The following is a 27,993-nucleotide window of genomic DNA, read 5'->3' as shown; positions in this document are numbered from 1 at the left end:
TATTTTTATTTGGTGCTGAGGCTCAAACCCAGTGCTTCACACATGCTAGGGGAGCACTGTACCGCTGAGCCACAACCCTAGCCCCTGCAATGATTCTTAGTTGAATAAAAAGCCTAAGATTCTCTGAAAGTCTTAATTACGATGGTATTACATTTTAACCCATATTTAGGCTAGTAGAATGGTTTTAATTGAATGCTATAAATTTTCTAATGAGAACATATTTCCTGTTATTTAGAATATAAACTAAAATTATAAGATTAGGTAAAGATACAAGGTAGGAATTTTATTTAAAAAAGTCTTTGGAACCTTCTTAAAAGTGTTCATCAATAATTAAGAATGTATTGGGACTGGGATTGTTGCTCAGTGGTAGAGCGCTCGCCTCGCACATGCAAGGTCCTGGGTTCAATCCTTAGCACCACAAATAAATAAATAAATAAATAAATAAATAAATAAAGTTTTAAAAAAGAATGTATTAACTTGTATTTACAAATGAAAGTATATATTTTTTCCCTGTAGGTATAGATCATATAGGTATCATTCTTGGTTTTGTTTTTACCTTTTACATTAACCCAAGTCATTAAGTTAACTTAAGTAATATAAATATTTTTAGGGATGGTAATGCATACTTTTACAAAACCTTCAGTAATGACTTTTAGAAGAGATGACTCCATTGTCTATTTTGTGTTTACCTCTCTTTTAAACTGAAAAGGATTTTAGTCTGAATTTGTCAGATTTCTGTAGACAAAGAGAAAAGGAGGAAAAAATCAAAATCATAGCTCTCAGCAGATTTGAAATTGAAGATTTAGCTATTTTTTTAAATTTGCCTATAGTTGTGACTATAGTCCATCCCCCCTTCCCCCGAAAATACCTTCTCATCTAAAACATTTTCTGATGAACTAGAGAGAAATCATTCTGTTGTGGCCCTTAGGAAAGTGTTAACTAAATTTATTTTGAGGGAGCTATGTTCAAGCCTTATATTTGAAAATTTAGTCATTTCTAAAAGATTCTTCGTTTATTCATTGGCAGAGTCAAATCTTACAATGATATCAATTTGACTAGTATATTGTTTTCAATAACTTTATTTGTACATTTGCTCTTTTTACCTCCTTAGCTAGCTGTTTAACAAAAGATTGCATCAGAGAAAAATGACATATTTATTAGTTACTTAGTTATAAAAACTCATGTAAGAAGTTAATTGAAGAGTTGCAGAAAGATACATAGGGATAAAAAGGAGGCAGAGATAATGAGAGAAATATTTTCAAAAATACATTAAGGTTGATATAAGGATCAAAGTAATCTGAATCTTGAGAGGGAGTTCTTTTTAGTAGATTATCACTAATTTTTTTTTTGTTCATTTGGTATTAGAGTGCTTTTATACACTGATCTATGTCTGCAGTCCTTTTCATTTTGATACAGGTTCTTGCTAAGTTGCTTAGGGCCTTCCTTCTTGAGACTGGCCTCAAACTTGTGATTTTCTTGCTCAGCCTCCCGAATTGCTAGAATTAAAATTGTGTACCACCATGTGAGGCACAATCCTAGCCATTAAGATAATTGAGCCAGGTGTGTTGGCACTGTAATACCAGCGACTCAGGAGGCTGAGACAGGAGAATCACAAGTTCAAGGCCAGTCTCAGCATCTTAGTAAGATCCTGTCTCCAAATAAAAAATTAAAAAAGGGCTGTGAACGTGACTCAATGGTTAAGTGCCCCTAGGTTCGATCCCAGGTACAAAAAAAAAGTTTATGATTATAAAGTACTTTTAAAAGAATAGCCACTTCTTATATTGCTTTCTAAATCCATAGAATTGTAATAGATGAGAATCAATGTCATTTGAGACTCATAATATAATATAATATAAATATAAGTTAGTAAAACTTATCATGAGTTGATTTTATGTTGAGGTTAAAAAGAGTAACTGAGCATGATTATTTGTGTTTTAAACCAGAAAATCTGAGTTAACAGATTCTGCTTCTGTGCTGGATAATTTCAAATTCCTTGAAAGTGCAGCTGCTGATTTCAGTGATGAAGATGAAGATGATGATATTGAGGGAAGAGAGAAAAGTGTCATTGATACTTCAACAGTGAGTTAAATAAACTCAGATAATATATATTTTAAGGACTATGTTTACTTTAAAAATAATTCATGTGGGGTTAGGGATATAGCTCAGTTGGTAGAGTGCTTGCCTAGCATAGAAAAAGCCCTGGGTTCATTCCCCAGCACCATCTCACACACACACACACACACACACACACACACACACACACAAAAAAAAAAAAAAAAAAAAAATCATGCTCTTTAATATAAACCCTTTACTTTTTTTTGTGAGAAATTGGAAAGAGGTTTGGTATAGATTTCAAATTCAAGAATGCTTTTAATATTATAGCTTTGCCTTAAAAACCCTCACTTGAATTTTTATTAACTTATTGAATATAATAACATTTTATAGAGCTGATGAATATAATGAAAATGATATGGGCTGAGATTGTGGCTCAGTGGTAGAGCACCTGCCTAGCACATGTGAGGTCCTGGATTCGATCCTCAGCACCACATAAAAATAAATAAATAAAGATATTGTGTCCAACTACAACTAAAAAATAAAATATTTAAAAAAAATAAAATGATAAACGTGTTATAGCAGTCTAGTGTTACAATCTTATTACAATGTAATTGGCTGCTATAAAACAATAGAACTGGCATATAATCCATTATGGTGCCTAACATCAGCTCTGATGCAGTTTTTGTCTCTCTTGTGAGTTGCTTTGGTAGGTCAGGCCTACAGACTTCTAAAACTATAGGCAAAGGATTTCTGTAATTTTTTCAGGTCTTTATTAGTTGATTGACTTTTTCCTAGCAATTTCCTGGAATAAAAGTTGTCTCTAAATTGCTATTTCTTACTTCTCTTTCCATCTCCATGTTTTTCCCCCTCTCATTATCATTCCTCCTTTCCTCTCTCTTCACCTTTTCCTTCTATCCCCATTACTTTTTCCTCTACTTCCCCACCGTTTTTTTCTCCTTCTTTTTCTTTCTTCTCCTTTTCTTCCTCCTCCTTCATTTCTAAGAAGGAGATGAGGACATGTTTTACTTTGTTTAGAAAAATGTTTAAATTTCCTCTTTCACATTTATTTAAAGTAAGAATGAGAAAGTAAAGAAATAGGAATCAGGCTAAGTGTTAAAATGCTTGAGTTTAAGTCCCAGGTCTGCCACTTAATTATGCTTTTTAATGTTTCAGGCTTAGTTTTTATAGTTTATAAAAATGAAAACTATAATGAATATCCAGAAGATTTTATGAGAAACAAAGGAGACACTATATATAAATGATAGCTTTAATTATAAAGTGTAACTTTTTTTTTTTATGCCCTCTGCTTCCTGAGCTCCATCAGGTGCTCTCAGATGGATTACTGCCAGATTATTGTTTCCCTGGGCCACTATGAAGGAGTGCTCTACTGATATAGTCCTGCCATGGATATTATTGGAACTTTGAATAGTCACTCAAACATTTTCTTATCCAAATGAATAGTAATAACTTGTGTCTTAATTTATTGTAGTAAAAAAGCCTAAGCTTCTGTGACATTTTTTTCTACCCTGATCATCTGAAAGTTATGTAACTTCTTATGATTCCTATGAGATAATTACATTGAAATATTGGTTTCCTATCAAAATACCTTATTTATAGCTAAGTGGTAAATAACTATGATGCTGTTAGTGATTATATCAACTTAAATATTTAAAATCTATAAACAAATTATTAAAACTGTTTTGAATTATCAGCCTAGAAATTTCTAAAAAACAACCTGTTTAATTTCCTAATTCCTAACCATTTGGGGGTTTTATGTTGTTTGTTTGTTTTGATACCAGGGATTGAACCCAGAAATGCGTAACTACGGAGCCACATCCCCAGCCCTTGTTATTTTTTATTTTGAGACAGGGTCTTGCTAAAAGCTACTTAGGGCCTAGCTAAATTACTGAGGCTAGCTTTGAACTTGTGATCCTCTTGCCTCAGCCTTCTGAGCCGATGGAATCACAGGTGTGCGCCACTGTGCCCAGCTGGGTTTTTTTGTTGTTTTGTTTTTAAGTAATCAAATTCATAAATGTTCTGTCTTCCAGTTGGTAAAGATCATAACAGTTCTGTAATCAAGCAATGAAGGTACATCTAATGTAAAGAGACTTATCCCCTTTGAAATACTAGACTAAAAAAGTTTTTTAGTATTTCAGGAAAAAAATTTTTTTTCAAATAACTTGATTTTAACAGTTTTGGTAATTTTTACATTATATTACACTAAGTTTCACTTGACAAGCATTTTAAAAATCAAGCTTTGTAACAGTGAATAAACATGTTCTTAGAAAATATATTGTATGTAATATAGACAAACAGAATGGCCAAAAATTATCCTATTAAAATGTTAATAGAAAAAATGTTTTTAAAATGTGTCATTTCTTTAATGAAAATAGTTCAGTAAATTCAACTAAGGAAATATTTTAATAGTTCAGCCAATTATTCTAGCATCATTAAATAATCTTTATTTCTTCTGTTCAGTTTTTATATATACCAGATCAGTTAAGACAGATTGTTTTTATCTGTGAGGTCAGTTTTATTCTTTTGGTAGTGGCTTCCTAGAGTACTTTATAAGACGGCTTTCTGAGGCTGTATCTCATCTCTGCTGTAAATTGCTGTGATTGATAAGTGATTCCACATATGAGAGTGGGAACAGGGCCATACAAATCAGGTGTGTGTTTGCTAATTCTTAAGGTCTATTTCTGGACTCACTAGGCTGTCCTATTGATCTGTCTACTGAAACTTTACAATTTTATACCACTCAAAAGATTCCAGGGGTGAAGTTTGATTAGATCATGCTATTTCTGTTTTGCATGAAACAAGAAAGCTAAAGTCTGGAAAATTGAGATATTGTGATATTTTATGGAAAGAAGCTGCAGACCCATTATCCTAATTTCTTAGGGCTCATGTTGGTTGAGGTAACCAAAAAGGAGATAATTCATGAAGAGTATAGACATGCTGGTCTCAGAAATCATGTCTGCATGCATTAGTCTCAAGTTTTAACCCTCTAACTGAACTTGTAATTCTGTATATACTTCTAAATATATAAAAGTGAAACCTAACCCCTGTCATATTTGCAGTTGAATCTTAGTTTTGTTTTGTTGGTACTGAACCCAGGGGTACTTTATCACTGATCTAAATCCCCAGACCGTTCTATTTTTTGTTTTGGGAAAGGGTCTTGCTAAGTTGCTGAGGCTGGCCTCAAACTTGTCATCCTCCTACCTCAGCCTTCCAACTATCTGCAATTTAAATGTGTGTCTAATATGCCAGTGACTTCAGTAGGTTTCTGTTTATTTAAAACAAGCCGTCATACCATTGAACAAAGTTTAAATTATTGCTTTAAGATACATGATGTATACCTTTAAAAATGATATCTGTGTTTTTCACTGGGTTAGGTAGTACAGTTTAATACAACAAAGACATACTTTCTGAAGAAAATAATTGAATAACATTTCTTATTCAGTGGCCAAAGGATACTGTCTCCTTTATTTAAATTAAATATAAAAATTCATAAATATATCCATATTTTAATTTAGCATGTTTTTTCATTAGATTGTTAGAAAAAAAGCATTGCCTGATAGCAGTGAAGACCGAGATACAAAAGAAGCTCTGAAGCAGTTTGACTTCTTGGTTTCATCAGAGGAAGGAGACAGTGAATCTAGAAGTGCAGGCGATGGAACAGACTGGGGTAAGGGGAAGCATACTGCCTCCAACCAGAGATTTAAGTAAATAAAAGAAATTAATATTTTACCATGAGGGCCACATCTTGAAGAGCTATGATGTTGAAATGTTGAACATCCAGTGAGATTTTTAACTACTGTTGCCATTTATTCAGGGAGTGTGTGTTTAAAGAAAGTTGTATAACAAGTTGCCTTATCTTTTTTTTTCTTTTAGAATAAGCAATACTCTATGAAAATAATTTGAACTCAAATGTAGAATATTTATTTTTTGCCTAGACAGTAGAAACTACAAATCTGCATTTTGTGGAAACTTAGTATGAAATTTTTAACTAGAGGATTTTGAAGAGCTCATTTCTAGTATCTTTTGTGCAACAAAGAAGTAGAACGTAGAAAATTGTAGTCTTTCATTCTAAGTCAGATTTTGACAGTGTGTATAGGAATAGTGTTTTTTTTCCCCTCAAATTACTCTAAATGAATTTAATAAACCTCTTAACAAGAGTTAAAACAAATATTTGGAGGAAACTTCTTTAGCATAGGTCATTGTAGTAGTATGGAAGTAAATTTTTATTATCAATAAGGTAGGATATGATTAAATCTTCAAAAATGATTAATTCCTTAGGTTTATATATATCTATGTAAGAAAGAAAAAGAGGGAAGGTCTAATATTTGGACAAGTGTTTCTTTATTGAGGGACTATAAAGTTGCCTATTATTTTAATATTTAAGTTTATCTTTATAAAATCTTCTTTACTCAGTTTTCTTAAAAGACAAACCAATGGTTTCTTATTTGAAATATATTTTTTTCCCTTTAAGTTAATACTTTGTCCATAAAAATAAAAGTAATTAAATTGTTTTGAAGGATTATATGTTTTTAGATGTATATACACCACATTATGAACTTTTCATTTACTTCCATTCAAACAGCTACTTTAAATACTGATTTCAATGTACCTTCAAGAACTAGAATATACATCTTAATACTGGAACACAGATATTACATATGTTCAAATGTTGTTTAGTATTTTTGCTTTAAATGAAAATTTTTGTTACATTTTTAGGTATAAACATTAAAAATATTAATATAAACCCAAATTTTTAATACATTGCTTTTCTAAAGGAAACATAAAAATGTTCTAAAGCCAAAATGGAAAAAAATATTTTTTCCTTTTTAAACTTGTGTTAAAAATTTTGTTTGGAATTTTCCTTCTTTACACTTGTGTCATCTTTATATAGGAACTGATAAGAAGACTTGTCCATTTCCCAATGGACAAGTAGAGTGAACAAGTTGGGTAAGTTCAGGGAAAAAGGTTGTCTAACATTTTTAATAAACAAAAAATATTTTTGAAACCTATTTTTCCATCTGAAACACTGCAATGAAAATTCCTTGTGATCTCAAAGAAAAGAATGTTTTTTCTCTGTAAATTGCTAATAAACTCAATAGGGCAAGATCTGGAAGAGTTAGATATTATTTGAGTGTTTTTCTTCAGCATTCAAGGTAGCCTTTAACTCTCCTTACTTCTCAGAAACCATTATAATGTTAGAGGTGTTTGCTGAATTTTTAAGTGATTTTTCCTATTGAGGAATTAAACAAGTTACTATTATTTTACTTTGATTGGAATTTTCAGTGAGCAAATGAAAGCTCTCAGTTCACTGGAGGTTTCTTTTATAGTAGTTTGGCCCTGTGCATTTTAAGAATTTTTTAAATTTAGCCATATTCAGTGGCGCTTCGTGCCTGTAATCCCAGCAACTCAGGAGGCTGAGGTAGAAAGATCAGAAGTTCAAGACCAGTCTCAATAATTTATTGAGGCCCTTAGCAACTCAGCAAGACTTTGTCTCTAAATAAAAAATAAAAAGGGCTGGGGATGTGGCTCAGTGATAAAGCGCTGCTGGGTTCAATCCCCAGTAAATACCCCCCAACACACACACTAAAAAAGAATTTTATAATTTAATTCAAAGTACTGAACTTTGAACAAACTAACAGAACTATACTGTAAATCTTGTCTAGTTGAGTGGACATTTAAACCATTTTAAGTGCTCACGCCATCCTCTCTTCTACTCCACCCCCTTAAAAAAGAGTTGTACTTAGGTTAAGAATCTGATTAGTTTCTGGCAAGTAAATAGATAAATTATACTAACATCTTCCATGATCTTCTAGTGCTGTTGTAATGAGTCTATGAAGGTTATGATAGTGCTAAATTTTTGCTTTAATAGACTAAAGACCTTCCAGAATTCAAAACCCATGCAGTTAAATTTATTATTACGGCCAGATTAGAGAAAGTAAAAATTTTAATTGTTAGGTTTTTCTTGAAAAATAAAGTTTATTCCTTCTGTTTTTAGATTAGAGTTACATATTTAGAAATGTTGATGTAAAATTGTTGTTAATAGTGTTATATTCAAAGGTCCAAAAAACAGTTTTCTAAACTAGATTGAAAGTTAAGTTGTTAAAAATAGATTTCTATTTATTCTGGTTCATTTCAAATAATTTCAAAATTCATTCAGCAAATATTGAACAAATGCTGTCTATGTACCAGGTTTTCTAGAAGATTCTTAACCCCCATGGTGCTCACAGCTTAGTAAAAGGATCTAGGCAGTAAGCAATAAACATAACAAATGATATTGAATGTCAGAGGGTGATAAATGCTATGGAAAATAGAAAAAGTAGAACAAGGTCAGGGATATAGGAAGAATTGGGATTGGATGGGGTGGTAAGAGCAACTTACAGTTTAAAATAGGGTAGCTATGGTAAGCCTTTTGAGCAAAAGACTTAAAATTGTAATGAGGGATTTGGCCATGTGGCATCTGAGGGAGAAGAAAGTGGAGAGTAAGTGCCATAAGATAGCAACATACCTGTCATGCTTAAGGAATTCAAGGGAGCCAGAGTGTCTGAAGCAGAGGGATTGTAGTAATAAATGACCATTTTATATAGGATTATGTCAAATGCTGCTGTGAGAAGGATATGAGTAGAAGGGTGACATAATCTGACTTTTAAAGCTTTATTATGCTTCAGATAGACTACCCAGAAAACTGTTGATAATTGTCTTATGTGGTGAAGGGTAATAATTTTTGCAGTAATTCTAGCAAGAGATCAGAGTGGCCAGAGAAGTTGTAGATGTGTTGAGAAATCAGATTCTGCTTATGTTTTGAATGTAGAGAAAGTGAAATATTTGATATGAAGAGGGAGGAAAGGGTTTTGATCTGAACAAATACAAGTATGAAATTGCTATCAGATGAAATAGAGAGCCTGTGGATAGAACAGATTGGTTGAGTAGAGGAGATTGGGAGTTTGGTTTTGCCCATTTAGTTTGAGATGTCTGTTCGATTTCCCAGTTGACAAGTAGAGTGAACAGTTGGTTATATGTGTCATGGATTCAAATTAGAGTTCTATGCTAACACTTCCAATAGTATTATATAACACATAAATTGTTTTATATGGTAAGTATAAGTATATAAATATTTACTCTTTTTTTTTTTTTTTGGTACCAGAGATTGAACTCAGGGGCACTTGACCACTGAGCCACATCCCCAATCATATTTTGTATTTTATTTAGAAACAGGGTCTCACTGAGTTGCTAAGTGCCTCACTTTTGCTAAGGCTGGCTTTGAAATTGCAATCCTCTTGCCTCAGCCTTCTCAGCTGCTAGGGTTACAGGCATGCACCACCATGACCAGTAACATATTTACTCTTTAAATAGTCTTCTCCTGAAATAATGATTAATTTCTTTATTTACCAGAAGTTCTGAGTTTCCTGTTTTTGGAATTTATAAATAATCATGTCATTTAAATTATTTTGCATTTTGAATGAAGGCTACTTAATAAGTTTTATAAAAATCTACTTATAAGGCCAATAAAATAAAAATCATCATTTGTTGATGAACACATGCCAAAAGTATAAAACTCTTAAAGGGAAACGATCATTGGATACTATTTTGTACAATCTCAGTAATTGTCTCTCATCACATAAGTAAATATTAAGTGGTTGTTTTTTTTTTCCAGTCATTCCTAATGGCATTTAGAAAATGGAATGAAAAATGAGAGGTTCTTGATGTCTCTTTCAAGGGAAGTTTGTTAATTAGGAAATCGATTTGATTGTTATTTCTTAGCTACTGTATTTTGTGCAACTTAAATATCTGATGAATAAATAATGACTTTATTTTAGCTAGTGATGCTATGAAGAAAATCGTTGTGTCTTTCAGACATATTGATTTACAGTGTTCAATATTTTATTGAAAAAGGCTGTTTCATTTGTTTTACTCTAGAAAAGGAGGACCAGTGTCTCATGCCCGAAGCCTGGAATGTGGACCAGGGAGTAATTACCAAACTCAAGGAACAATACAAAAAGGAGAGAAAGGGGAAAAAGGGGGTGAAGAGTAAGTGGAAAACATTGTATTTATAAATAATAAATCTTGCCTCTTTTACATCTCCCAAGTTTTTTTTTTTTCCTCCAATGTTTTCCTAAAACTACTTACTCTTTTTCTTTTTTGCTCCTTACTTCTTTCCTTTTCACCTGCTCTCAGGGGTTGAAATTAAATTGTTAGCTATTTGATTATGAACTTAAAATCATGATCATGGAATCACAGTATATCCCAATAACAAATTTAGAGCATCGTGAGAGTGTTGGGCTATGTATTCAAACACGATGATAAATTGATTTTTAAAAGTATGTATGCTTAGCCAGTTGTGGTGGCACACACCTATAATCCCAGCAGCTCGGGAGGCTGAAGCAGGAGGATTGCGAGTTCAAAGCCAGCTTCAGCAAAAGCGAGGCACTAAGCAAAGCAACTCAGTGAGACCCTGTCTCTGAATAGAATCCAAAATAGGGCTGGGGATGTGGTTCAGTGGCCAAGTGCTCCTGAGTTCAATCCCCAGTACCAGAAAAAAAAGTATGTATGCTTCATTGTAATGATGTTTATTTCCAGTGGCAATTTATAAATCTCATCTAGTATACCTCACTGGCAAACCACTGTAATTACTGCTTATAATTTTAGATCTTAGGAACAAAAAGAAATTAATTTCTACCCCTGAATATTCTTTGTGTTCACAACACAGTTCATTTACTCTCACCAAAATATGCTATACAGGGCACAGAGTCAAATACACAACTTTAAAAAGTATTTGTTTTCTAATTAAAAAGTTTGGGCCAATTTAATTTATAGCAATATTACCAATTGCCTTTTTTTTCTTTTCAATAAATTCTGTGCCACATCAAAAACAAGCCAAAATGAAATTTCTAGCCCTGTGAATCATATAACTTGCTATGCAAATGAAAAGTTAGAAATAGAGCTAGTTAAGTATGAAAATGGAAATACCAAAACTTTCAAAACATCCCTAAAAACAATCTGAATTATGTTTTTAGGAGGGCAAGACTAAAAACTTCCTTGTGCTACTACCCTCATTGACAATGTGATCATGGATCTCTCTTCTGTCGGAATGGGAATTTCATCCTTTGAGATATGAAAGTAGTGTAAATAGAGGTTGAAATCTAAACTTAATGAGTAATATATTTTTATAAATTGCAAAGGACTAGAGGGATGTCCTTCCCCACTTTTTACTGATGTTAAAGCTTATCAAAGACCAGTCATCCCTATTAAGATATCCTTTTACAACCTGGTAATTACTTAAAAACATTTAAGTCTTTATTTTAAAGGATCTTTGAATTTACCATTGTTCAGCTTAATTTTTAAAAAGGTTAGTGTCCACTATTGATATTAGCATAGTCTCAACAATTTTATAATGAGAGATGATATAATTTAATGCTATGTAACATAGATAAAACCAGAATGATATTAATATAAAACATAAGAACATTCTGTGCCCTTTATTCAAATATACTGATAAAAAATTAACAAACATAATGAGACATAATTTTACATTCCTTTTTGAAGCCATGGCCAAACCAGGCAAACTGAAATTTTGAGGAAAATGTCTATACTGTATATTGATATATTTTCTTAGGTTTTTATACTATAAAAATGAATATCCATAAAGATCTTCAGATTGGAAAGGTAGCCAGAATTTAAATAGAATTCATCTATTCTTACATTGATTATTTAGTTCTTTTTACAATATCAAGGTGTCACTCTAGTCAGAATTGAGCACGTGAAATATAAAAGTGCATCATTTGACTGGAACAGTATTCCGACTAACAGAAGCAATTGGATTTCTTCATTTTGGGATAATGATCCATATTCAGGAATATAGCATTTTTTTTTTTGTATAATGAAGAAAAATGACTCTGGGGAGAAATTTTAATGTCTTTCATTGGCAGTTTCTATTTTTCATTTTTAGTTCATGTTGTCTTGATAAAATAGCAATGTGGTAACAAACTGAAGATTTATGATTAGAAAAAGAACTGAAGCAAAGCTTTGAATTGGTATATGTAACACTAATTTATAAACTACTATAAATATTTTTAATTGAAACATTACCCACTGGAAAAAATCTGAGTCCTTTTAATTAGTCTAGTGGAAATATTTCCAGTCAAATTGTGTGCTTCAGACCTACTATCTTGAAATTTATTTCTAGGTATTAGTTAAAATTTCTTAGAAATAGTTGTATTCTTTGCTGGTATAGGGGAAAACCATAACAGACTATGGGTAAGATTTTCCCATTCTTAATTAAACTTATAACAGGAAAAACTACCGAAGATCTGTTTCAGCCTCTATCCTATATAAAACAGTCAAAACAGGGATGTGGGAGAAGGAAGAATCAAAGCTCAGGTAAGTAATCTGCAGGGAATGAGACTTCACCTTGGGTGTCATAGCTTCAGGATGCAAGGCAGTGAATGCACCTTAATTTATACACAGGGGTTTTATTGTTTAATTGGGTACATAGTAGGCTCACAGTCTTTGGAATCTGTCTTCATTTAGAGCACTGTTAAATGGTTCAAGTATAGAGTACTGTGAGTTTTAATGTCTACATAGGACATAAGCATTCTTTTTTAATGGAAATAATACTTGTTAGCTTAATTTATAAAATATATGTTAAATATAATTGTTTTTCAAGACAAACTTTTAGGATAAAATGAAAACTTTGAAAATAATTGCTTCTTATTAATCTATGAAGATGTTTCTAAAAGTAAATGTTGGCAGATGTGAAATAAGTTTTGTGGTACCATTTTGATGGCAGTTCGATAATTCTGTTCCCTCTTTTTTGTGTCCCTACCCTTTTTTTTTTGGCTAGGGCCCAATAGGTCAAAACTACAAGATATGCTTGCTAATTTGAGAGATGTTGATGAACTTCCTTCATTGCAGCCATCTGTGGGTTCACCTTCCAGACCTAGCAGCTCCAGGCTTCCTGAGCACGAAATTAATAGGGCAGATGAAGGCAAGTACTTGAGACACTCTGGAGCAAAGAAAGCACTTGGACATATATCTCTAAATTTAGTCATTATAAAAGATTGTCCTATCTTGGAACTTTACTTTTTGATCTATATAATATTCACCAAATACAAGCTTTCTTACATTCAAGGGATGTTGATTTTAACTTCTATCTTTGGAGTTTAGGAAAGAGTGCATAATTTAAAAACCCACCCTAAATTCTGGTTTAGAATATCCTCCAGCTTCACAGACACGTAAGAAAGGCCCTTTATATACCATTCCAACACTGAGAAAATCGAGTCAAAAAAATAGGTAGTGAATGTTTACTTTGAGACTCATAAATATTTTATTGAGTATAATGATAGACAAAAAGGACAAAAAGTCACCTGAAAGCCTTGTCACATTTTCTCTTTTCATATTTCTCTTTTCATGTTTCCTTGTTCTCTTTCAGTCCTGGTTCACTTTTTATATAGTTATTATATAGAATAATTCTAGTTTGTTTTATACTTAACATAAAAATACAAATAATTTCAAACTATAATACTCTATATTATATTTTAGATGAGATGAAGCCATTTCCTTTTGAATATTTAGATTGTTTCCACTTTTATTTTACAGTGTAATCCTGGGGTATATAAATATAGTTCTTTGAGGTCTGGGGACATAGCTGAGTGGTAAAGCACTTGCCAATCATGTACAGGCCCTGGGTTTAATCTCCAGCACACACACACACAAAAGAGATGTGTGTTCAATTGCTTATGACTGATGCTTCTTGGCCTCCCATCCACTTTCAGAAGAAGCTTCTGTAGTCTTTGTATACACTATGATTTTTTACTTTTTTTCTATTTATTTGACAGTACTGGAAATTGAACCTAGGGGTGCTTTACCATGAGCTATGTCCCCTTTTTTATTTTAGATTTTTTAAATTTTGAAACAAGAGTCTCACTAAGTTACTTAGGGCCTCCCTGAATTGCTGAAGCTGTTTTTGAACTTGTGATCTTCTTGCCTTAGCTTCCTAACTCACTGGGATTGCAGGCATGCACCACTGCATCTAGCTTTAGTCATGAGGCTAGTGTCATGTTTAAGAGGCATGTTAAATAATTTTATAAAATCTAATTAGTAATGTTTGTGGCCTATAGGGGCCACAAATTTCTTTTTAAAGTAATTAATTAATAGGGGCTGGGGTTGTAGTTCAGTAATAGAGCGCTTGCCTAGCATGTGTGAGGTACTGGGTTTGATTTTCAGCACTGCACATAAATAAATAATTTTTTTAAAAGGTCAATCCCTTACTAAAATATTTATATGTATTCGTGTATATATATATATATATATATATATATATATATATATATATATATACACATACATATACATATTTAAAAAAAGAAAGAATTGTGGCCTGTAGTCCTTCAAGTTCTGAGGCCATAGAGAATAATCAAATAACAGTTATGCCATATTGCTGTGTCTTCAGTCCATAGGTCCAGTGTCTGGCTACTGGTATGTGAGGAAATCAATGTCGCCTTGTTCAGGTTTTACTTAACTAAATTGAGAGCATTAGTTAAAATTAGCTCACACAATGTGTATGGTCAATCCCAGGAATCTTAGAAATCTTTTGGAGTTGTTTTATTTCATCTGAACAAAGTTATCTGGAAAGATTAGAGATGAAAACAAAACAAAAACTTGGCTGGAGACAGCCTCATAGTCTCATATGAGTCATTTTTTTTGAATTTTTGGCATGTAAACTACTATTCTCACTTAAACAGTCTCCACTGTGTATTAGAGTTGTTTGGATCCCTCAGTGATGTATGATATTTCAGGTAAAATCCAATTTTTATTATTGCCGCTATATTGTATATTGGCTTGATAACATCTTTTTTTTTGTTCTGACAAGAATTTTATGTAGAATATCTGTGACTGCTTTAAAAACACAATTTTATTTAACAAATATTATTAGATATGACTGAATATAATGAAAAACATCTTGTAAATATATTTTTCTACATATACTAGTTAATAAAACTGAGTTGTTTGTTTTAAGAAAAAGTTAATTTAACTCTTTAGCAAATAGTTTGAACTGAACTACTAAATTCATCTAATTAACTCGTAAATGTTTGTCATCAGTAAAGGAACCATCTCTAGGAAACTATTCAAAGACTATCTCTGGCAGTTTGTCAGAATAATTTTTCTTTACGAAGTGACATTTTATTATTGACCAAATAAAAATCTATTTTAATTTGGCATTTTATAAAACTGGTTCTTCTATTATGGTTATTGAAAGAATTGGATTGCTATGCCCAGAGTTATAAAGGAAATATTTTCAAGTTTATTACAAAGTTAATCTGCATCTTGAAGCACAGTTGGCAGCAGTGAAAGTGTTCAAATGAACTTTAAAAAATTTCTTTGAAATGAAAATTTAAATGAAATAAAATATACCCACAGAAAAGTGCTAAATAATAGGGTATATATAACTTAGTGAATTACCACAAAGTCAGAATTATCACCCACCCATGCTACCATCCCCAAGGTCAAGTACAACATTACCAAGCCATCCATGCCTTGCTTGTGTCCCTTCTAATCACAGCCCTTTTCCGCCTCCCAGAAGTGATCCTGACTTGTAATCCAACATACTAATTTTGCCTCAAATAGGCACATTTTACAATTTTAATCATTTTTACTTGAAAACATCTGTAGTCTTCTAGGTTATATCAGGTTTTTTTTAATGAGACCAGCAGTGTTCAGAACCAATTGTTATTATATGTTTAGTAATTGATAGAAATTATTTGAGACATTAGCATGAAATACTGAATGGAGAAACTTATTTTCCTTCCATCGTAGTATTATTCTATATAGTGAAAAGGAAAGAATAGAGGTTTTTAGTGTTTCTTTTTCTTCTCACTTCAGTGGAAGCACTGACATTTCCTCCTTCTTCTGGGAAGTCATTCATCATGGGAGCAGATGAAGCCCTTGAAAGTGAACTAGGACTTGGAGAATTAGCTGGCCTTACAGTGGCCAATGAAGCAGATTCACTTGCTTATGATGTAAGTAGTTTTATTTTTGATGTTTTTACTCAGTTTTAGAAAATAGAAATTTAATTTTATAGGGGGAAAAAATGTCAGTTGTAAAATTTCTTCACAAGTATAGACTTGGTTCAATTTTAAATGCAAACTTCGAAAAAAGATAAATATAAAATTAAGCCAGTATTTTTCCAAATAATCTAGAGATTAAAATTATACACTTTACCTAAATCCATAAATCAGTTGATTTGCATATTGGTTTTGGTTAGAGAAAGAGTTGCACAAGTTTGGGTTTTATTTTGTAAAAGTTGAAGGATAACAGGGGTTAGTTGAAATATGCCGACCTAAAACAACATTTGCCTTGTTTCTTAAATACATCAACCAGTATTCTGTTGAAATATGATTTTAATTATTGGTAGTCAGTGATGTGTACTTCCAGATGTGAAGACTGACTGTCAGAGATTTGAACCAAACCTGAAACCCTTGTATGTTTGTGCATGCATTTACTTAATTCCAAATGTTGTTTTATAAATGCATTTATATTCATTCACCACAGTAAATTTATCAGAAGAATTATTGCTTGTTTCACAGGTAAAGTATTTATAAACTGTCTTAACCATTTCATTAAAATCTTTTCACTGAGAGCTTATTCTCTCTGCTGGAGAAGATAGTGTGACCCCTGTGGCCAATACTGGGTAGTAGAATGGATCCTCAAGTAAACCACAGGGTGATAAAGAAGCAATCCTTACCACACACTTCTCTTCCTACAAATCAAAACCTCCAACTCTCTTTATTAATTCCATTAGTAAGTCTTTTGGGTTCTACCTCCAAACATAGCTGAAGTCTATATATTTCTTTTCACCTCCCATTCATGTCTATTTTTTGTTCCTTACCCAGAACTAGTACAGTAACCTAAACAGGTTTCTTCCATTCCTCTCCGCATGTGATACAATTTTTTTTAAAAAAGTTTTCTGTTTCCAGTGTTTTTATATTATGTTTTACATTTATCTTTTTAAAACACCATTTAGTTGATTTTTACTTTTTTCATGACAGCCTTTTTCTTTTCATTAGAGCATTCAGTCCATTTCTTTTTAAAGTAATTAATTGATATATTTGGTTTTTAAATCTACTGTCTACCACCTGTTCTGTTTTCTCTTTCTATTTTTGCCTACTTAGGGAAATGTTTTTATTATTGCAAGCCTCTGACCCTCTGTTATTTAGAGTTTACACAAGCTTTTGCTTTTCTTTCAATAGTTTCTTTAGAGATTACCATAAAATCACAAATAAAATTTTAATAAGGAAGTCCTTAGAATACTTTAACTCTATTTAACTCCTTCACTATTTATCATCATTCTTGTTATGTATTTCTAAATGTATATCTTCTATAAGGTATCATTGTTTTTTATACTTTATATTCAGTTAGGATTATCTATTTTACATTTTGCTTTTTTTTTCATTTCTTGCATGTCTCACTGCCCATCTGGGATCACCCTAAGAACACTTTTAATACTTCTATTTAATGAGGGTATATAATTCTTTTAGTTTCTGGTTTTTCTTAAATTTCTTTGTTTAGCCTGAGTGGGTTAACTGTTATCTCATATTGAATTCTGGTTGGCAGAAGTTGTTATTGTTTTTTTCCTTAACTTTAAACATTATTTTATTGTCTTTTTATTTTTATTTTTTCTTACTAAAGTCAACTGTATCATTTCTGTTATTTATCATTTAATGGTAGCCTGATTTCTTTGACTGATTTCATTCATGTCTGTTGTTAGGCAAGGTTTAGTTTTCTTCTTATTTAAATTTCTGAGGTTCTTAGATCTTCATGGCTTGGTGTGTTGTCATTAATTTTGTAAATTTCTCAGCCATTTCTTCTTAAATATTAAATATTAAATAATGTTTTATCTGTAATTAAGCCTACCTATTGAGGTTTTACAGATTTTATTTCTCCAATCATTTATTATTAATTTGCAAATTTTTTTCAAATTTCTTTATCTTGAACATAGTAAGCATGACTATTTTAAAGTTGGAGACTATAGTTCTATTACTATTATGTGTTGTTTCTTCACTTTTTTAATATGCCTTATCTCATGTACATGGTTATTTTTATGTCCAAATAACTACATTTGAAAATTTTACTATAGAGATAACTTCAGACCTAAGATTATGTCTTTCTCCATAAATATATTTTAATTTGCTTTTTTCAGATGTCTATAGCTATTAGACACTTGGAATCACATGTTCAATTTTTGGGGAAGTAGGAGTTCCAGGGATTGAACTCAGGGGCACTCAACCATTGGACCACATCCTTAGCCCTCTTTTGTATTTATTTAGAGACAGGGTCTCACCTTGCTTTTGCTGAGGCTGGATTTGAATTTGTGATCCACCTGCCTCAGCTTCCTGAGCCTCTGGGATTATAGGCATGTGCCACCATGCCCCACTCTACTTTTTATGTTTGAAAACCGATGTATGGTCTCTGCAAGGGCTTAGCTTCTTCTATTCACCTTTATTTCTAGGATGCAGCCCTTTGAAATCATAACCCAAAACAAAGTGATTCATGAAGTTTCCCCTCTTGACAGGTTCTAGACACCAGTTCCTATCCCTATGCCAGTATGAGCCCATCAGAAGCACTATTTAGTCTCTCAGCCATCCCTTTTGGAATCAGTAAACACTTCTGGGGAAAAATAACCCCAGATTGAGCTAACCTCCTTAGGCCTTGTCCTGTGTTCACTTACTAACCCCCTACCTTCATCCCTTGCGCCGTGACAGCTGGGTTTTTCTTCACATTTTTGTTGGTTATTCATTTTTGTTTGTTTAATATTTAGTTCAGCTTTTCTACTTGTCCTTAGTACAGGGGTAGTCCATATTACCTAATTCATCATGGCTAGAAGTAGAACCTCACTTACGTTCCCTCTCTGCTAACCCCAAAAAGAGTCTATCCAGCATCTAGTGAAACTTGTTAGTCTTCTCTCTAATGTTAACAGGTTTATAGATAACTTAGTTTTTCAACTATTACCATAAATTTTATTTTATATATTATAATTTAGTTTAAGTGACTTGGTTTTAGAATCATCCTAGTTGTGTTAGTAAGCTTTCTGTCATTGTGACAAAATGCCTGAGATTACCACTTATAAGAAAGGAAAGTTTATTTTGGCTTGTGATTTCAGATGTTTCTGTCCATGGTTAGTTGGTGGGTTGCTTTTGGGCCCCTTGTAAGGCAGTATATAATGATGGAAACTCTTTTTTTTAATATTTATTTTTTAGTTGTAGTTGGACACAATACCTTTATATTATTTATTTTTATGTGGTGCTGAGGATCGAATGCAGGGCCTTGCACTTGCAAGGCGAGCTCTCTACTGCTGAGACATAATCCCAGCCCTGAGGGGAACTCTTGACAATGAGGAAGTAAAAAGAAAATAAAGAGGAGCCAGGGTCCCAATATCTTCTTCAAGGCAACACTCCTAATAACCTAATTTCCTCCCACTAGGCCCCATTTCCTAAAGGTGCCACTGCCTCCCAATAGTGCCACAAATTGCCCATCAAGCTTTCAACTTACAGGCCTTTGCGGGACATTCAGGATCTGAACGATAGCATTTGTATAGATCTGTTTTGCATTATTATTTGATCCATTTTCATATGAAATTATATTAACTTTTTTATTTCAAGTTTCATGTTTCTTCAAAGCAATCCATTGTTTATATGTTAATTTCGCCTATTGGTTTGGTTATTTACATTTAAAAATTATGTTTTTTTTTTGAAAGTTACATATTGTGATGGTTAATAACAAATCAGTAAGAGTTAATGTTAAAGGTAGTGTTTTTTTCCCCCTCCCTAACTAAATCTATAGGTGTCTTTGTTTTCTTTCTTTAATAGATAGCAAACAATAAAGATGCACTGAGGAAGACTTGGAATCCTAAATTTACATTAAGAAGTCATTTTGATGGCATTCGAGCACTTGCTTTCCACCCCATTGAACCTGTTTTGATAACAGCATCAGAGGATCACACATTGAAAATGTGGAATTTGCAGAAAACAGCCCCAGCCAAAAAGTAAGAATATTTTACTTTAACTTTATTTTTATGTTTTGGTTACATTTTTTAGCAGGAAAATATTTTTAAATTATTTGCTGTTAAGTTTCCCAAATATCTCTTCTAGTTTTCTTTACCTCAACACATAATTGCCCTTTTATAAATCTCATGTTAGGTTGGAAAACTGATGTTTAAGAAAAAATTTATCATCTATGGTTTCCCCAGAGTTTATAAATGCTGATAATAGCCCTTATGTAGTGGTTGTCATAATTGGGAAGTCCCATGTCTCTACTGAAAATTTCTACTGTTTTGGTAAGCAGGTATAGGTAGATATGTTTAAAACGATGAAACCTCCACCCTGCTCCATTGTTTACTAAGTTTGGACTTAATGGGTTGGAGGAGAGGAAAGGCTAATGGGGTAGGGCACCTCTCTTTGGTCTTATTTTTTAGCCTTGAGTCTTTAAGTATTTTCCATACCAAACAATATGTCTAACTGAAAGACACTGTTGCCTTTACTTAGCAGCTAGTGTTTACATTGACCCTTTGGTTCTTAAGTGTCAACAGACATGATTTAGCATAAACTTTTTTTTATCAAGTCCCAAGCTAGCCTTAATTCCACTTTGGTGTAGTGCTTATTGGAGTTCTTTTCTCCCTTGGATCACATGGTACCGAGCTAGCTTGTGCCAACAAGGGCCCTTCTGCTGTGTCGGGCACTTTTAAAAGTGCAAATGAGCATCAAATGAAGGAGGCTATACAAATTTTATTAATGAGAGAGGAAATCTATTGCCCAGTTTAAAGGAGATCATTGGCAATCATGCTGAGAATCATACATAGGGTAGATAAAACACTTGATTTATCAGTCTGTAACAGATAGGTCAGCCCGATCTTGGTATAACCAAATGCAACTTCTTATGGATTAGTTATTTTCCTGTTTATACATTGTGCCTCTTGCCTTTTTAGTTATTTGGTCACAATGTGATAGTTTTAGTTCTAGAACAATCATTGAGCAAGAGATGTGAATGTTTCATTATATATTCTTTACTAAAATTTAGAAATATATTGAAACAAGTTACTTGCTGATAATAACCTAGTAACATCACATGAAAGTAGCAGTGACACATTTGCTTTTGAACTTAAAACTTGGAAATGATTTGAAGACAGTGAATATATGCTTATATAAAGTACTATAAAATAATGTAGAAAATGGTAAATACTTGAATTTAAGTCCAGTTGGCCTGTTAGGTAGTGTAGTGTAACCCATAGTGATATCCTTAGTACCTTAGTAATGAGCAAACTGATGACTTGGACATTTCTGTGGTATCAAGGATAGACCTTCACGGAATTACAAGGAAATTAAAAGTATCATTTGTTGAAATCCTGTTATACATGGTTGTAGTCCTTGACTATTTTAAACTTGTAGAATCCTTGAGTGTGGTGCTACCCCCATTTTTCTCTTATTTTAAATATAAAGGATTCTGAAGCACCAAAAGACTAAAATTGCTTATTTTAAGTTAACTAGTTAATGACAGAACTAGCCCTTCCAAGCCTATGTTGAATGCCCTGAGTGAAGCAGTCTCTCCCTTAAGTCAAATAGATTATGGCAATGCTAAAAACATTGTAACAAAGCGTTATTAAACAAGGAGCTTGATACCACATGAAAGTGTGATTGAAGTTTTTTATGTATCCTGTGACTGAGAATGGTGTATTACCATAGTGTCTGTATTTCTAAAAGCAGTATTATGATGTATATTGAGTTATACTTTTTACTACTGAAATTTAAAATAGTTGAATTTGTCTTCTCTCTCTGATTTAGGAGTACTTCTCTTGACGTAGAGCCTATCTATACTTTCAGGGCTCATAAGTAAGTATTTTTTTTTTCTTTATTTTAAATCAATATATTTTTTAAAATTTATTTTTTAGTTTTAGGTGGACACAATATCTTTATTTTACATTTATGTGGTGTTGAGGATTAAATCCAGTGCCTCGTGCACACTAGGCGAGCACTCTACCACTGAGCCACAATCCCAGCCCCTAAACCAATATTTTTTAAACAACTTGATTAGGGCTTTTTTTTTTTTTTAACTTAAGTATTTATTATGTAAGTTTCATATTTAGTAGTGGGTTTTTGGAATATAAAAGAAACTGACAGATAATATAATGCTAAAAACAAATTTATCACTACCAAGTAAGAATCCTTGCTGGATTTTTATTTGTGTGATGTTTAAATTATGTTTGTGTGAGAGAGAGAGAGCAAGCGAGAGAATGTGTGTGTGTATCAAGTTTTTTATTGTAAGCATATATATTTTCTTGTTTCCATTGAAGCACAAAGATTGGTATATTTTTTACATAAGGGATTATTTAATCAATATTTTTAGATTTTGCAGGCTATATACTATCTGTATTATTTGTTTGTTTTTAATTTTTGTTTTATTTGTTTTGTTTGAAAATCAAACAAACGTTTTGGTAGCATTTGACCTGAGGACCATCATTTACCAACTTCTGATTTAGCAGAGGAAGAATAGTATTGATAGTATTTTCATTCATTATAAAAAGCAGAAAAATAGAAATATATTTGAATAATTAATTATGCATTTGTAGTTTTAACAAATTATACTCTAGAATTGATTTTTTTTTTTTTAAAGAATAGCAGTTTGTACTTACCTGTTTATTTACTTATATCCCAGAGGTCCAGTGCTTTGTGTAGTAATGAGCAGCAATGGTGAGCAGTGTTATAGTGGTGGTACTGACGGACTGATCCAAGGCTGGAATACCACTAATCCCAACATTGATCCCTATGACTCTTATGGTATGTGCTTCAAGGTTCTGAAAGAACAAAATGTTTTCCTTTTAAACATTTTTACATCATTTATATATAAGGACAAAATTGGATATTAAAAAAAAATAATAGGTAAGACAGAAGTTTGTCTTTATTTTGTTAAAAATGCAAATTCCTACCTTTAGGAATCAATTTGATATATAATTCTAAAAGAAAGAAACATTTTTCATGAGAAAACAATTTTCATTCTCCCAAGGTCTTACTGATTAGAAATACTGACTTGATTGACAGTTGATGTCTTCATTTAGTCATCTGCCTGGTACTTAATTCATTGTTACTAATCCTTAATCATATTTTATCACTGTTGATAAATGACTTTGAAGTAAAATGAATGTTGTCAATATCCCCTTGGTAAAATTATTGGAGGGATGTAAGAGCTAATAAGTTTTAAAGTCCATGCCACCAAAATATATAAGACTTTAAAACTTTAGAAATGCCCTTTATTCTAAGGAATAGTATCATAAGTCATAAATCCATATGATAATCCATCACTAGATATCATCAGTTTTCTTGCAGAAACTGTTTAGAAATTGGCTGTTTTGGTTTTTGGTTCAGTTCTAGGATGGTTTAAAGGTGTCATTTGTCAAAAAAGTATATTTGAATTTTATTATTACTTTAAATTAATTTTACCAACAAACCTAGGTAAACATAAATGCAGTAAATAAAAATATTCTCCAACATTTATGTAATGAACATTAAACATATCTTATGAAAAGTAACCTCTCCCTTCCTGCAGTTCTCTTACACGTTTATCTGTTCCATGTCTTTCCTTACCTCCTTTACCTCTCTCCCAGGGAATGAGCTGTTCCCCATTTTATTCTAGGCCAGTCCTTCTCATTTTGCTCTTGACCTTATTCTTTCTACACTAGAAGGGACTGTACTTTAATCTCTGTGTCTCCTTTTGACAGCACTCTAACCTCTTGACTTCCTCTTTCTCTGTCTTCTTAATTAAGCCTTACTCTGTTTTCTCTCTCTTCCTTCATCATATCAGGTATCTCCCATCCCAGACAAGATCTTTCCCTTATTTTTTTGATGGTATTGTCTAAAAAATATAATTACTAGTTACGAATGCCATGTCTTTGCCCTTTGCATCATCCTTCTGTATTCTGTCTTCTAGTTACATCACTTAAACATAACAAGATTGTTGGTGAGCTAATTGCCCAATCTAAGAGTATTTTTGATGTGGTTAATAATGTTAACAAGTCCATTTTTTTTTTTTGGAAATTTGTTATTTCATTGGCGTTTTGATAGTTTTTATGATGGTTTCTGTTCTCTATCCTTCATAAACTTCTTTTGTTTCTCATCTTAAATATTGGCATTTATGAAGACCCAGATGCTAAATCATTCTTTGTAGTATATATACATTCCTTGGGCAATTAAACCTACTTCTGTGGTTTTATATGCTATTGACTCACAAATCCTTTTTAAGCTGCAGAATCTCTGTAGAAAATTTCAAAGTGTCTGTCTCATCTGTACATCTCAGCATGTCTTTGTTTCTTTTTTTAGTTGGTGGCATTATCAGAATTATCAAAACTAGAAACCTAAAAGTTTTCCTTGATTCCTTGCTTTGGCATACTATCCACAGCTTACTAATTACTTAGTTTTTTTTTTATATGACTTCCTAAATATTTTCTGAATTTACTCCTTCCATTGTACCACTGCCCTAGCTTAGGTCTTTATCATTACTCTTCCAATTTACTGAACCAGTTCCTTTGCTTTATCTAATTCTGTCCAATCTGTCCTCTGTACCAGAGGCAAGGTTACCTTATTTAATACTTACCTGCCCCTTCTGCTTCCAGGAAATTCTTCAGTGAATCTCTAATGGCTATCAGGATAATTTCCAAGTTTCTTAATATGTCAGAGAAATCCCAGCATAAACTAGCTGCCCTCTTCTCATGCACTTTCTGCTTCATAATCCACACTCCATTAATACTGAACTGCTCATAAATTTCCTTGCACATCACGTTTTTTTTTTTCCTTCTGTGATTTTATATGTGCTGCCTCCTTGCCAGGCATGGCTTCCCTCTATTCTCTGACTGACTGACGTCTATATACTCTAGTTGACATTCATCTCAATTACAGTCTGTGGTAACTAGTATCTGTCACTATCACTATACCTCCAACATAGTGTTTTGAGGACAGGGTAGTATTGTGTGGCATGAGCATTACTCACAGTGCCTGACACACAGTTTGTCTTCAATAAACATTTTATGGTACATCTGAGAGAGAATATAAGACCCATAATACCATTGGCATTTCCAGACTTCATTTCTGTGAGACATCTTGAAAGCATCACTTCATAGAATCTTTGTCAGAATTAATAACTATAGTTTCCAATTTTACTTTTATCATAAGACTGCTAAGGCTGGGGTTGTGACTCAGTGGCAGAGTGCTTGCCTGGCATGTGTGAGGCACTGGTTCGATTGCCAGAACCACATGTAAATAATAAAATAAAGGTCCATCAATGACCAAAAAAAAAAAAAAAGACTATGATATGAGACGATTCTCCTGCCCCTGCCCCATTATCCCACATTATTCATATCCTAGTTATTTCTCTCTGAGAATTAAGGATTTGGGGATTCGTATAGGTCTTGGTTCCTCTCAAGTATGGATAATTTAATATTTGAACAATTGTCATTGTACGATAGGTGGCCAGAAAGAGGTATAGCCAAAGTGCTTAAGAAATTCAGAGAGGGGGTCACTTCCTCAGACAGTATGAGTTGTGTTTTCTCCAAAGGTAAAATCAAAATTAAAAAAAAAAAAAAAATCTAGACAAATGGAAGGATAAAAGGAAAGGGGAAGGATGTCCCTAATTTTCTTAAAAGGAAAATGATGTGCTTTTAAATTTTAATTTTGAAATGTTAAGTTGTACATTTGCATATTTCCAAGCCTGTTTTTAATTGCTGCAGTATTTGAGAAGAATAATAGAAGCTGAGGAATATATTTTATACTGTGATCAGGTGCTTTTGTTTAAATATTTTACTTTTTCTGGAGGCTAAGTATCTTTATGATTTCTTTTCCTTCTGATTTGTATTTTTGCTATTTTATATAGATCCTTCTGTTTTAAGAGGTCCTCTGCTAGGCCACACAGATGCAGTCTGGGGTTTGGCATACAGTGCAGCACATCAGCGTTTGTTGTCCTGTTCAGCAGATGGCACTCTTCGTTTGTGGAATACAACTGAGGTGGCTCCTGCACTAAGTGTATTTAATGATAATCAAGGTACATATTTTAAAAAACATTTTTCTAAATCCTTTATAAAAACATCTTATCCTGAAAATAAGCCAATAAATTAATGGTTCTAAGAACTCTTACTGTTTAATGAAGACTGTTTGAAACAACAGAAGAATATTCATTTGAATTTCCAATTTATGTGTAATTTTTTTTTTTTTTTTTTGGTACCAGGAATTGAACCCAGGGGCGCTTAACCACCGAGCCACATCCCCAGTCCTTTTTCATATTTTATTTTGAGACAGGGTTGGCTTTGAACTTGTGATCCGTCTGCCTCCAGCCTCCCGAGCCACTGGGATTACAGACATGTGCCACCATGCCCGACCTATGTGTAATTCTTAAAAGCATAATATAATATTTGATGAGAAAACATTAATTTTAAATTTTTAAAAATTGAGATGCAGTGTATATACAGTGAAAAACATAGATCTTAAAAGATACACTTGAGTGCATTTGATAAATGAATACAACCCTTCATTTCCCACTATTAAGACAGAACACTTTTTTCACTTCCCTAGAGCTCCTCTGTGACCTTCCAGTCAGAGAATAGAGTACAATTGTCTATTCTAAAACTTCATACAAATGAAATAATATAGAATGTACCTTTTAGTGTCTGGCTTTTTACTTACTAGAATGTTTCTACAATTTGGTGTCAGTTTATTTCTCTTTGTTATTAGTATTTCATTAAGCCATAATTTTGTCTGTTCATTTATCTGTTGATAGATACTTGGGTTGCTTCATTTTGGGCCTATTATGAACAAAGCTGCTAGGAACATTATATATTTTCATTCACTATAGGTGGGTAGAGACCTCTAAGTAAAATTGGTGGGCTTTAGGATAGGTGGGTTTTTGTTTGTTTAAGTATTTATTTTTTAGTTTTAGATATTTGGACACAATATCTTATTTTACATTTATGTGGTGCTGGGGATTGAACCCAGTGCCTTATGCATGCTAGGTGAGCACTCTACCACTGAGCCACAACTCCAAACCTATTTGTTTTGTTTTTTAACTTTATGTGAAATTGCCAATATTTTCCCACTGACTGGAATATGTGAGAGTTCCATTTGCTGTAGTGCCTTATCAACATTTTGAGGTGTTTTCAGTCTGTTTAATTTTAGCCATTCTGGTGGATATGTAGTAGTATTTCACTTTAGTTTTTTTTATTTTTTATTAGTTATTGATGGACCTTTGCCTATATGTGGTGCTGAGAATTGAACCCAGGGCCTCACACATACTAGGCAAGTGCTCTACCACTGAGCCACGGCCTCAGCCCCCCACTTTTTAGTTTTAATGTTGCATTTCTTTGGTAACATGTTGAGCACTTTTTTGTTTCTTAGTTGGCCATTCATATATCTTTGGCAGTTCACTTATTTTTGAACTGTTAGCTTGCTTTAATTAGATGTTGAGCCATCAGATTAAACATAAAAAATAATACATATAAAATGAATATAAATATGCTGTAAGATTTAACTATTCTACACAGTAAATTTAAAATTTTTTTCCTGAGTTATCATAACTTATTTTTAGATTTTGATATGTTGCCTGAATTTTGAATTTTAACAAATTATTTCTTATCTAACTCCTTAATTTTACTGACATAAAATTTCTAACAAGAGATGAATTTTTTTTTTTTTTTTGATGGTACTGGGGTATCAAGCCAGAGCCTCACATGAGCTACACAAGCACTCTACCACTGAGTCACTCCTCCAGCCCAATATGGATTTTTTTAAATGAAGAAATATGATATGTCAAGAACTATGTAATGTTTTGAACAACCAACAATAAAAAATTAAAAAAAAAAAAAAAAAAAAAAAGAATTTCCCTTGGGTGACTCTAAGTACC

The 27,993-nt window shown here is 32.6% G+C and overlaps 1 protein-coding gene across 3 annotated transcripts in view; it reads left to right on the top strand.

Annotated features, from left to right (window-relative positions):
• Strn (striatin) overlaps positions 1 to 27,993 on the top strand; it is a 113,201-nt gene that overhangs the window by 62,489 nt on the left and 22,719 nt on the right. For 2 of the 3 annotated variants that reach the window (XM_071601492.1, XM_027933506.3), the window contains exons 6-15: positions 1,944 to 2,079; positions 5,605 to 5,740; positions 9,988 to 10,098; positions 12,361 to 12,447; positions 12,911 to 13,054; positions 15,949 to 16,085; positions 19,932 to 20,107; positions 21,900 to 21,947; positions 22,771 to 22,892; positions 25,975 to 26,142. In XM_071601492.1, coding sequence (XP_071457593.1) covers positions 1,944 to 2,079; positions 5,605 to 5,740; positions 9,988 to 10,098; positions 12,361 to 12,447; positions 12,911 to 13,054; positions 15,949 to 16,085; positions 19,932 to 20,107; positions 21,900 to 21,947; positions 22,771 to 22,892; positions 25,975 to 26,142 — 1,265 coding nt within the window. The remainder of the gene's footprint in view (positions 1 to 1,943; positions 2,080 to 5,604; positions 5,741 to 9,987; positions 10,099 to 12,360; positions 12,448 to 12,910; positions 13,055 to 15,948; positions 16,086 to 19,931; positions 20,108 to 21,899; positions 21,948 to 22,770; positions 22,893 to 25,974; positions 26,143 to 27,993) is intronic. The other variant, XM_027933507.3, reaches the window with a different exon arrangement.

The sequence above is a fragment of the Marmota flaviventris genome, chromosome 14 (genome assembly GCF_047511675.1).
Source record: "Marmota flaviventris isolate mMarFla1 chromosome 14, mMarFla1.hap1, whole genome shotgun sequence".
NCBI lineage: Eukaryota > Metazoa > Chordata > Mammalia > Rodentia > Sciuridae > Marmota > Marmota flaviventris.
Note: the sequence above shows the minus strand (reverse complement) of the source record. Positions and strands in the feature narration are given on the sequence as shown.